At 42.4% G+C, this 13,033-nt stretch overlaps 1 protein-coding gene across 2 annotated transcripts in view; it reads right to left on the reverse strand.

The window, feature by feature from the left end:
- Positions 1-13,033, reverse strand: part of NTRK3 (neurotrophic receptor tyrosine kinase 3) — a 979,065-nt gene that overhangs the window by 106,883 nt on the left and 859,149 nt on the right. For both annotated transcript variants that reach the window (XM_089687661.1, XM_089687660.1), the window contains exon 15: positions 10,804-10,976. In XM_089687661.1, coding sequence (XP_089543787.1) covers positions 10,804-10,976 — 173 coding nt within the window. The remainder of the gene's footprint in view (positions 1-10,803; positions 10,977-13,033) is intronic.

Below are 13,033 nucleotides of genomic sequence, written 5' to 3' on the forward strand. Positions count from 1 at the left end.
TTTTTGCATTTGTGTGCCCCTTAACATTTGATCAAAACCAGAACAGGAATGAACCGGGAGGAATGGGGGGGATGCCATTTTTTTTGTGTGTGTGTAAGTATCCCATTAACATCTATATCAGACCCTCATCTAGGATAAGGGTCTTTTGTGAATGCATGAAGTCCACATTTTTTTATTTGGAAATATCAGCCAGTGCCAGGACAAGGTCATCTAGAGCACATGGCACACATGCAGGGGGGGACTGACAACTCATGGGGCCCCCGTGCAATAGGGGATCAAGGGGCCCCTGCGTCCTTGCCCAAACTCAAAAAAGCCTATGAAAAAGGTACCAGGGGCATCTCATGGGGCCCCCTACTGACCCCAGGCCCTCAGGCAGTGCCCGAGTTTCCAAATGGTCAGTCTGCCCCTGCACACATGTCAAATCGGGCCCCCTTCACCCCCCAGATGTGTGAGTATTATGTGTCAGTAAAAATCCCCCCCCCTCCAAAAAAAACACAAATCTGCATGCTTACACCCTAAGCATAAATTACCCCTCCTTCCAGTACAAATCTGCCCACTACTGAAATTCTCATTCCCAACACAAATCTTTGCCCCTCATATTCCCCAGTTCAAATCATCTCTCTACCAATATGCCCCAAGCACAACTCCCCCCACCCCCAAAAAAAAAAATTGTTCCAGCAGAAAGCCCCCCCCAATAAATTTTCCCCTCACAAATCCCTTTCCACCTGTACCATATCACCTTTTCTAGCACAAACCCCCTAAATTCCCCCTCCTAGCCAAATCCTCTTCCCCCCTCCCAACATAAATCCCCCCAAATTACAACTCCTAGCACACCTCACAAAATTCCCCCTCCTAGAACCAATATCACCCCCTGCCGTCCCCCAAATTCCTTCTCCCAGCACAAATCCGCTCCCCACAATCTCTTTGTGGTGCCCCCCCACTTCATTTGATACCACAATGCCCTGGGCAGCCACCCCTCCTGCCCAACCTTTGTCCCGGCCCTGATATCAGCATCATTGTAGTAGATTTTATACATCGTACAGATATGCCACTTCACAGGGAGGGTTGGAGCACACATGTTATGAAATGGAGTTTTTCATTTTTAATGTTTCATGTTAAACATTACTAAAATCATTGCTTTCAGGCAAACTAAATAAAAAAAAATGTTTTTCTTTGATATATATTAACCATGGTAGGGCCCAGACACCCCCCCCCCCACTTCCCCATGCCATTTGTCTGACAATTCCTTGCCTATTCACTTAGAAAATTGCCAGAAATGTTTATTAAAACTGGTTGTAAACTCCTACATACAGTCAGGTCCATAACTGAAGGGAAAATGCCCCAAGAACAAGCAGGAACTGAAGACAGTTGCAGTAGAGGCCTGGCAGAGCATCACCAGGGATGAAACCCAGCGTCTGGTGATGTCTATGCGTTCCAGACTTCAGGCTGTAATTGACTGCAAAGGATTTGCAACCAAGTATTAAAAAGTGAAAATTTGATTTATGATTATTATTCTGTCCCATTACTTTTGGTCCCTTAACAAGTGGGAGGCACATATGCAAACTGTTGTAATTCCTACATCGTTCACCTGATTTGGATGTAAATACCCTCAAATTAAAGCTGACAGTCTGCAGTTAAAGCACATCTTGTTCGTTTCCTTTCAAATCCATTGTGGTGGTGTATAGAGCAAAAAATGTTAGAATTGTGTCGATGTCCCAATATTTATGGACCTGACTGTATATCCAGTGAAATACTGGCCTCAGGTGATACACAAAGATTAAACAAAATCCTCCTATGTAAGGTGTACCAGTTTATCTGCAGATTCTCTTCTCTATGTCTGTTCAAAGTGCTGAATGTATGCAGCTTGTCTGGGAGTTTAGAAAAAAGTGGGTGGGGAGCTGAAATGATACTCTGCAGAGCTCAGTGAGGAAAGCTCTGTGAGCTGATTGGAGGGAAGAGATATAACTCCCTCCACACAGCTCACAGGACAGAGCAGAGGTTGTCAGTCTGCTGGAGGTCCCTCTCCTGTCACCATTCTTCTCTTCGTGTCAGGAAAACTTATTGAAGTGATTCATGCCAATGGCAGAAGAACAAAGCAGCAGACAGAAATTAAACGCAGTGCTCTTAATTGAGACAAGTACACATTATAGAGGGATATGCTTTGTTCATATTTCATGTCTGAGATTTACAACCACTTTAACTATCATCTCCTATTAACTTCAATGTAGTTTGGATTCGGCACCTGAACTTTAGCCTTGCCTCCAAACCCTGCTTGAATCAAATCCAGTGTTGAGCTGATAACTTTGTTACATGCTCTACTCAAAAACATAAAAACACTTCCTAAAATAAAATTCTCACTCCTTAGGTCAGGGGTTTCAAACTGGCGGCCCTCCAGCTGTTGTGAAACTACAAGTCCCATCATGCCTCTACCTTTGGATGTCATGCTTGAAACTTTCAAAATTGCAATGCCTCATGGGACTTATAGTTTGGCAACAGCTGGAGGGCCGCCAGTTTGACACCTGTGCCTTAGGTCATTATGTTGTTCTGATATGCACCTGTAAAACCCAGCTTAGAATGTAGAATGGGAAACAGTAAAACTTTACAAATGTAAAGTATTCAGGGATTTCATATCTGGTGGATCCCTGAAACTAGCAACAGCGTATTGTTTCCATCTTCTAAATGTAGTTTTTTATGTTATATTAGCCATTCTCAACCTTATTACTCCAGAGGAACCCTTGAAATAATGTTTGTGTATTAGAGAACCCCAGCTAAAAGTAATTCATCGGGGGTCAGTGGGAAATTCCCTCTATACTGTTGACCAGAAGAAATAAAGCTACCCTTACAGACAGCTAAAGAGATCATTGGTGTCCTGAGGCTGGCTATGCCAAGTGGCATTAATCCTGGAACTATGCAGGCACCATCAATGGAAGGGCAATCAGCCACAGCTCAAGGAACCCCTATAATTCTCTGGAGGAACCCTAGGTTTCCACGGACCCATGGTTGAGAATGGTTGGGTTATATCCAGTGCAAGTTTCAACATGTTTTATTGTTCTAAAAATTTGAAGTGAGTCTTAATTAACCTCTTCTTGACCACACTATAGCCAAAATACAGCTCTCCAGTTCTGGAAGGACATCCGTGGATGTCCTCCCAGAACCGCGCCTCCAGTGTGCCCCCTGGTACTGATCACAGATCAAGGTAGAGGGCCAAACACAGCAACACTTTACCCTGTGAGCAGCTGTCTCCAATCACAGCTGGTCACATGTCAATAGACTTGTCGGTGATCAGCAGTCCTTTTTTTCTCACACAATGTCTATGTGTGAGAAAAGGAGAGCTGATAACCAGCAAGGTTGACAATACATTGTTTACACTGATAATCAGGGCATTGATCATCAGTATCTTGATTATCAGTGCAGCCCCATCAGTGCCATTCAGTGCCCATCGGTGTAGATCAGTGCAGCTTATCAGTACCCTGCAGTGCAGCTTATCAGTGCCCATCAGTGCCACCTATTAGTGCCCATCAATGCCGATTAATCAGTGCCCATCAGTGTCGCCTCATCAGTGCAACCTCATTAATGCACATCAGTGCAGCCTCATCAGTGCCCAGAAGTGCCACCTCATCAGTGCCCATCAGTATCGCTTCATCAGTGCAGCCTCATCAGTGTAACCTCATGAGTTCTCATTAGTGCCCATCAGTGTAGCCTCTTCAGTGCTCACCAATGTAGCCTATCAGTGCCCATCAGTGCAGCCTCATCAGTATAACCTCGTCAGTGCTCATCAGTGCCCATCAATGTAGCCTCATCAGTGCTCATCAATGCAGCCTATCAGTGCCCATCAGTGCAACCTCATCAGTATAACCTCGTCAGTGCTCATCAGTGCCCATCAATGTAGCCTCTTCAGTGCTCACCAATGCAGCCTATCAGTGCCCATCAGTGCAGCCTCATCAGTATAACCTCATCAGTGCTCATCAGTGCCCATCAATGTAGCCTCATCAGTGCTCATCAATGCAGCCTATCAGTGCACATCAGTGCAGCCTCATCAGTGTAACATCATCAGTGCTCATCAGTGCCCATCAATGTAGCCTCATCAGTGCTCATCAATGCAGCCTATCAGTGCACATCAGTGCAGCCTCATCAGTATAACATCATCAGTGCTAATCAGTGCCCATCAATGTAGCCTCATCAGTGCTTATCAATGCAGCCTATCAGTACACATCAGTGCAGCCTCATCAGTGCACATTAGTGAAGAAGAAAAATTACTTATTTGAAAAATTTTATAACAGAAATTAAGAAAAAAACTGTTGTCACAATTGTTGGTCTTGTTTTCGTTTGTTTAGAAAAAAATTAAAAACCCAGCGATGATTAAACACCACCAAAAGAAAGCTCTATCTGTATATTAAAAAAAAAATATATATATATACAGTCATGGCCGAAATTGTTGGCACCCTTGATATTTCTCCAGGAAATCATGTATTTCTCACGAAACGTATTGCATTAACACATGTTTTGCTATACACATGTTTATTCCCTTTGTGTGTATTGGGACAAAACAAAAAAAGGGAGGAAAGAAAGCAAATTCGACATAATGTCACACAAACCTCCAAAAATGGGCTGGACAAAAGTATTGGCACCCTTTCACAACTGCGGATAAATAAGAATGTTACAAGCATGTGATGCTCCTGTAAACTCACCTGGGGCAAGTAACAGGTGTGGGCAATATAGAAATCACACCTGAAAGCAGATAAAAAGGAGAGACGTTCACTTAACCTTTGCATTGTGTGTCTGTCTGTGCCACACTAAGCATGGACAACAGAAAGAGGAGACGAGAACTGTCTGAGGACCTGAGAACCAAAATTGTGGCAAAATATCAACAATCTCAAGGTTACAAGTCCATCTCCAGAGAACTAGATTTGCCTTTGTCCACAGTGCGCAACATTATCAAGAAGTTTGCAACCCATGGCACTGTAGCTAATCTCCCTGGTCGTGGACGGATGAGGAAAATTGATGAAAGATTGCAACGCAGAATAGTCCGGATGGTGGATAAGCAGCCCCAAACATGTTCCAAAGACATTCAAGCTGTCCTGCAGGCTCAGGGAGCATCAGTGTCAGCGCGAACTATCCGTCGACATTTAAATGAAATGAAACGCTATGGCAGGAGACCCAGGAGGACCCCACTGCTGACACAGAGACATAAAAAAGCAAGACTACAGTTTGCCAAAATGTACTTGAGTAAGCCAAAAGCCTTCTGGGAAAACGTCTTGTGGACAGATGAGACCAAGATAGAGCTTTTCGGTAAAGCACATCATTCTACTGTTTACCGAAAACGGAATGAGGCCTACAAAGAACAAAACACAGTACCTACGGTAAAATATGGTGGAGGTTCAATGATGTTTTGGGGTTGTTTTGCTGCCTCTGGCACTGGGTGCCTTGACTGTGTGCAAGGCATCATGAAATCTGAGGATTACCAAAGGATTTTGGGTCGCACTGTAGGGCCCAGTGTCAGAAAGCTGGGTTTGCGTCCAAGATCCTGGGTCTTCCAGCAGGACAATGACCCCAAACATACGTCAAAAAGCACTCAGAAATGGATGGCAAAGAAGCGCTGGAGAGTTCTGAAGTGGCCAGCAATGAGCCCAGATCTAAATCCCATTGAACACCTGTGGAGAGATCTTAAAATTGCTGTTGGGAAAAGGTGTCCTTCCAATAAGAGAGACCTGGAGCTGTTTGCAAAGGAAGAGTGGTCCAAAATTCCGGGTGAGAGGTGTCAGAAGCTTATTGATGGTTATAGGAAGCGACTGATTTCAGTTATGTTTTCCAAAGGGTGTGCAACCAAATATTAAGTTAAGGGTGCCAATACTTTTGTCCAGCCCATTTTTGGGGTTTTGTGTGACATTATGTCATATTTGCTTTTCTGCCTCTGTTTTATATTTGTTCCAATACATACAAAGGGAATAAACATGTGTATAGCAAAACATGTGTTAATGCAATACCTTTTTTGTGTGAAATACTTGATTTTCAGGAAAAATATCAAGGGTGCCAACAATTTCGGCCATGACTGTATATATATATATATATATATATTATATATACAGACACACAAGTTTCATATGGTACAGTGTTGCATGACCACGCAATTGTCATTTAGAGTGTGACAGCGCTGAAAGCTGAAAATTGGCCTGGGCAGGAAGGGAGTCAAAGTGTCCGGTACTGGAGTGGTTTGCATCTTGTATTTAGAAATGTTGACCATCTAACAGAAGCATTTGTTTTCATCTCAAGGGATTCTTTACATCAAAGTATACATTATTCAACAGTATCCCACCTTGCCATCCTACAAACATGGGACCGAACCAAGTCCCTAATAGAGAACAATATAACTAGGATATCACTAATTAAAATATAGACTACTGTCAAAGAGAACGTTTTCATGACAGCTAGGGATTAATTACTCTTTGTTGGATTCAAAAAACAGTTGTATTAGATTATTTTTCATTAAAACGGAGGGGAAAAAAACATGTAAATTAATATATTTACAAATGATGTGAAAACCGCAGAGCAGTGTAGTAATGTTACGGCTCCTTGTGCAATTATGCATGTGCTTATCATTCCAAACAAGGAAAATATCAAGGGTCCAATTTACTAAATACCAGCAAGCAACACTCATAATTATTTGAAGAGGTAAGTACCACTCCATATCAAGTTTAAAAACACGATTTCTATGTAATAAGAGAATACCATCAAAGCAAGTGCTTGGAAGCCCTATTAATTATCTGTTCAGTGCAGTTTTAATAATTCTGTTAGGTGTGTGTTCATGGAGAGAATGTATTAATGTGTTTACTCTAGTCTGTCTTTGTGATTATGTATTCATAAACTTTTACAATTAAACCTAAAAGAGATTGAAATATTAAAGCGGAATTAAAATCTCTCAATCAACATATCTTGTGTTTTTAACCACTTGACCTCCGGAAGGGCCCCTCCCCCTTCATGACCAGAGTATTTTCTTTTTGCTATTCAGCACTATGATACTTTAAACACCTCCCAGCCACCATATAAGGACATGATCTGAGGGCGGCGGCTCTCTCATTCTGGGAGGATGTTATCTGACGTCCTCCCACTCCAACTGTCCATGAGCGCCCCCACGGCGCGGTGATCGGTGGTGCGTTGTGTCCCTGGGTCACAGTGGATCACCGATCACAGTAAAGTGCGATGACACAGGCTCTGTCATGTGATCAGCTGTGTCCAATCACAGCTGATCACATGTAAAAAGAAAATGCTGGTTATCAGCAATCCTCTTCTCACACGGACAGCGCAGTGGGAGAGGAGAGCCAGTAAGAGGCATTCCTCAGAGGGGACATCTACACTGATCAGCGTAGACCCATCAGTGCCACCTGTCAGTGCTCATCAATGCCAGCTGTCAGTGCCCATCAATGCCACATACCAGTGCCTACCAGTGCACATCAATGTCAGATATCAGTGCACATCTGAATTGCCTTTCAGTGCCAACTATCAGTGCCAGTCAGTGCTGCCTATCAGTGCCCGACAGTGCCGTCTTACAGTTCCAGCCAGTGTCGCCTACCAGTGCCAGTCAGTGCCGCCTATCAGTGTCTATCAGTGCTGCCTATCAGTGCCATATATGAGTGCTGACTTTCCGTGCCCATCAGTGATGCCTGTCAATGCCCATCAGTGTCATTTATCAGTGCCTCCTCACCAGTGCTATTTATTAGTGACCATCACTGCAATCTCAGTAGTGCACATCAGTGAAGGAGAAAAATTGCTTATTTACAACATTTTATAACAGAAACTAAGAAACTAATTTTTTTTAAAAAAAATCAGTCTTTTTTTAGTTTGTGTGGCAAGCAATAAAAAAACCCCAGTGGTGATTAAATATCACCAAAAGAAAGCTCTATGTCTAAAAAAAAGATAAAAATTTTGTTTGAGTACATTGCTGCATGACCACTCAATTGTCATTCAAAGTGTGACAGCGCTGAAAGCTGAAAATTGGTCTGTGCAGTTAGGGGGCGAAAGTACCCAGTAGGCAGCAATTGTTCAGTCATGCAACTCTGTGCTCAAATGACATTTATATACATTTTTTTAATCATCACACATTTTTTTTTATAAATTTCCATAATTTTTTTCACACAAATGGAGATTTCTTTTGGAGGAATTAGATCACCACGGGGGGGGTATTTTATTTCTATTATTTATTATTATTCTAAATTCTGTTATAAAACATATCCAATAAAAAAAATAAAAATCACATTTCTTTATAAATTCTGCTACATGTCTTTGGTTAAGAAAAATTCTCAATAAGTATATATTTATTGGTTTGTGTGAAAGGTATAGATTTGGATACATCTGCATTTCCAAAAATTAAATTTTCATCAAAACAGAATTAATTACACGTCTGTTAAGGGTATAGAGTGAAAAAAAAATCATCACCAGATTTACACTCAGATTTCTTTTTAGTGGTGTTTGACAGGCAGTGAGGAGGCAATATATTGCCCTCTCACCACATGATTTAACCCCATAATTGTTGTACTATTGTGCCACATTCACATGCATTGCATGCAGTTGCAGTGTGGTTGCAGTGCAGCCCCATTCAACCATTCAACTGCATTAGTTGCATTTAATGACAGCATCTGACATGCTATTTAGATTTTGCGATGCCTGAAAAGCATAGTATCATGGCCACAGCATGATTCTATGCTATGCATGTTAATGTTCAGGCGGGTGGTCGAGGCGGTAAAACCATGACTCAACCTCCTGGTTTTACTGCCCTCCAGCCGCATATGTGAATAAAGCCTTAGGCCAGGGTTGTCAAACTGGTGGCCCTCCAGCTGTTGCAAAACTACAAGTCCCATCATGCCTCTGCCTTTGGGAGTCATGCTTGTAACTGTCAATATTGCAATGCCTCATGGGACTTTTTAGCTTGGCAACAACTGGAGGGCCACCAGTTTGACATCTGCACCTTAGGGAGAGTTTTCCTGGAAAGGATAAAATCTGGTGCAGCTCTGCATAGAAACCAATCAGCTTCTAGGTTTTATTGTCAAATCTTAATTGAACAATATGAAGTTAGAAGCTGATTGGCTGCCATGCACAACTGCACCAGATTCTGAGTGCTCCAGTTTTAGTAAATCTCCTCCTTAGAGTCACAAAGTAACCAGAAACTAAGGAAAGAAAAAAACTCCAGGCCTATCAACCTGACCTTGTATATGACTGGACCTAATACGGCCCTGTATAGTTATGTATTAGTCAAAATCTTTTTTATATTGAATAATGATATCTCAAAGTACACAATGATCAAATGATAGCTATATAAAGTTAAAGTAAGGGCAAACATGATTTTTGTACATTTGCACAATATTAATAGCGTCGGATGCCGTGGTGTAAAGCATGCCGCCACTGGACTGTAGAGCAGTGGAGATGTGTTCTCTGGAGTGAAGAATCACGTTTCTCTGTCTGGCAATCCGATTGACATGTCTGGGTTCGGGGGTTGCAAGAAGACCAGTACTTGCCTGAAAGCATTGTGCCAAGTGTAAAGTTTGGTGGAGGGGGATTATGGTGTGGGTTGTTTTTCAGGGGTTGGGCATGGCCCCTTAGTTCCAGTGAAGGGAACTCTTAAGGCATCAGCATACCAAGACATTTTGGACAATTTCATGCTTCCAACTTTGTGGGAAAAGTTTGGGGATGCCCCCTTCCTGTTCCAACATGATTGCACACCAGTGCACAAAGCAAGGTCCATAAAGACATGGATGAGCGAGTTAGGGGTGGAGGAACTTGACTTGCCTGAACAGAGTCCTGACCTCAACCCCATAGAACACCTTTGGGATGAATTAGACTGTGAGCCAGGCCTTCTCATCCGACATCAGTGCGCTTCTGATAGAATGGTCAAACATTCCCATAGACACACTCCTAACCTTGTGGATGGCCTTCCCAGAAGAGTTGAAGCTGTTATAGCTGCAAAGGGCGGGGCCAACCCAATACTGAACCCTACAGACTAAGACTGGGATGCAACTAAATTTCATGTGCATGTAAAGGCAGGTGTCCAAATACTTTTGGCAATATAGTGTATTTACTAGCAGTCTCCAGTTAGCTTTGACCATCCAGTGCTGAGACTCAGCTGCTGGGTTGCACTCTCTGCACATCCTCCATTCATAAAAAGCTTTGTATTCTTTTCAGTGAACATAAGGCATTCTGAGATTGGAAGAGGGGAGATAATGCTCATCTGCACCTCCTCCTAACACAGAATGCCCTGGGATCATTGTTTGCATTGGGTGACAATTTTCAAGGGGATGGTGGTACTGGAGGTTGGTGGTCACAGCTGGGAGGGGGGGGGCTTTGGGGTGCTTGCTGGGTGGGGGTTGCCAAGTTTTAGTGTTAGCTAAGGCAGCACAAGGGATAAATACACCACTGTTGGAACTACAAGTCTCAGTTTCAAACATTTAGTGCAGACAGGAGATTGCTGCCTGAGTGAGGACTCACCTACGCATGCCCTGCCTTCTGAAGAACAATTCTCATCAACTTTTTTAACCCCTTAAAAACATGCACAACCTTTCAGCTGAATAGATTATGTCCAGTTTTTTTTTGCCACACCGCACTGCTTCGTGTACACCCCCATCCGCTGTCTTTGCAGCTTAAGTGGGAGCAGTTGGGGGTGGTAAAAACACTGCTCAACACGTTGTTTTACTACCCCCACCCAAACACAGATGTAAACTAAGCCTAAAAGTAAGATATATAGCTTTTATTTTCACTGTACAACAGGTCAAAACACATTTTTGGCCATAATTCAGGTTAAACTGCCTTTGAGCTTACCTCAAGAACTTATTGAGATCTCCATGCTTCATATACTCAAACACCATAATAAGCGGGTCTCCATCACCACACACTCCATAGAACTTGACAATGTGTTCATGCTGCAGGTTCGTAAGAAGCTCCGCCTCTCTCTGGAAGTCTTTGCGGGCTGCTAGTGTCGGGTCTTTTAAGGCCTTAAAGACAGAAAAGTAGATATGATCACCCATAAGGGTTTATTCAGAAGAAGGCTTTTGGGTCACGAAACAACACAATTCGAGGTTATTTTACAGAATGAAAAGGTGTTTTTTTCTCAGTTTTTTGGGTCTACAACCCTGTTGAAGAGATGTTCCCATCACTTGTGATCCCTATGACACCCATACAAGAAAGATTCTCCACTCTTCCCTGCAGCTAGACCTGTCCCCACAGATTCTACACCCCCATGCTCCATGGGTCTAGGCTCCTGACTTCAAGATCAAAGCAAGATCCATAGCCTTGCATTGACTGTGAGGATGCTGAGGGACAATCCATTGCTGGATTGTGGAGGACCACCCTAAACAAAACAAGCGAGTAACCCCTACACTTTGGGTGTACACCCAGTTCAAAGGGTCATTTTTATTCTTTTATACATAAACCATGCTAAACCCTCATTTATACATATTTCTCCCAGTATTCTGGGGAATAAGGTTTTTTTTTCAAGTTGCTTTCAGCTGAGGACTACCGATAAATAACCAGCAAGTCTGTTTACATGTGATCAGCTGTGATCGGACACAGCTGATTACATGGTAAAGAGCCACTGTGATTGGGCCTTTACTGCAATCTGTGATCAGCTGTGTCCTAAGGATGTGATTTGGTTTTATAATTGTTTTATTTGCCCAGAGCTGTGCTTTAGAGCACATTCACACCTGAGCTTTTCTGGAACATGCGACAAAGCCAAAGAAAATGCTTCTTTTGCAGCATGTTTTAGAATCCTGCTGCAAATGCACTGAAATTGTGTGACACACTTCCAGTGCCATTGGTTGTTCTTGGTACCCTAAGCATTGGTAGACATGTGCAATTCATTCATACGAGTTGAAATTCGGACAAACTTTTCATTATTCAGAGATTCGGATGTATCCAAATTTCTGATACACAATTGTAATGCATTTCAGCAAACCCAAAATAACAAATAAAACAATAACAAAACAAATTATCCGAATTTGAAAATCAAATTGAATTTGAAGTGAATTTAAATTCGACATGGAAGCATATTGCAATAAACAGTAAGGTATAATTGTGAAATAAAATGATGATTCCTACTTAGGCTGCTGCATAGCAGAGAATAAAACTGAATAAAATAGAAAATAAAGGAATAGAAAATAATAGAATACAATATACAGTCAGGTCCATAAATATTGGGACATCGACACAATTCTAACATTTTTGGCTCTATACATCACCACAATGGATTTGAAAGGAAACGAACAAGATGTGCTTTAACTGCAGACTGTCAGCTTTAATTTGAGGGTATTTACATCCAAATCAGGTGAACGGTGTAGGAATTACAACAGTTTGCATATGTGCCTCCCACTTATTAAGGGGCCAAAAGTAATGGGACAATTGGCTTCTCAGCTGTTCCATGGCCAGGTGTGTGTTATTCCCTCATTATCCCAATTACAATGAGCAGATAAAAGGTCCAGAGTTCATTTCAAGTGTGCTATTTGCATTTGGAATCTGTTGCTGTCAACTCTCAAGATGAGATCCAAAGAGCTGTCACTATCAGCGAAGCAAGCCATCATTAGGCTGAAAAAACAAAACAAACCCATCAGAGAGACAGCAAAAACATTAGGTGTGGCCAAAACAACTGTTTGGAACATTCTTAAAAAGAAAGAACGCACCAGTGAGCTCAGCAACACCAAAAGACCCGGAAGACCACGGAAAACAACTGTGGTGGATGACCGAAGAATTCTTTCCATGGTGAAGAAAACACCCTTCACAACAGTTGGCCAGATCAAGAACACTCTCCAGGAGGTAGGTGTATGTGTGTCAAAGTCAACAATCAAGAGAAGACTTCACCAGAGTGAATACAGAGGGTTTACCACAAGATGTAAACCATTGGTGAGCCTCAAAAACAGGAAGGCCAGATTAGAGTTTGCCAAACGACATCTAAAAAAGCCTTCACAGTTCTGGAACAACATCCTATGGACAGATGAGACCAAGATCAACTTGTACCAGAGTGATGGGAAGAGAAGAGTATGGAGAAGGAACTGCTCAT

The sequence above is a fragment of the Staurois parvus genome, unplaced genomic scaffold, assembly GCF_062004578.1.
Source record: "Staurois parvus isolate SC_StPar_1 unplaced genomic scaffold, SC_StPar_1.0 ptg000432l, whole genome shotgun sequence".
In the NCBI taxonomy this organism is placed as follows: Eukaryota; Metazoa; Chordata; class Amphibia; order Anura; family Ranidae; genus Staurois; species Staurois parvus.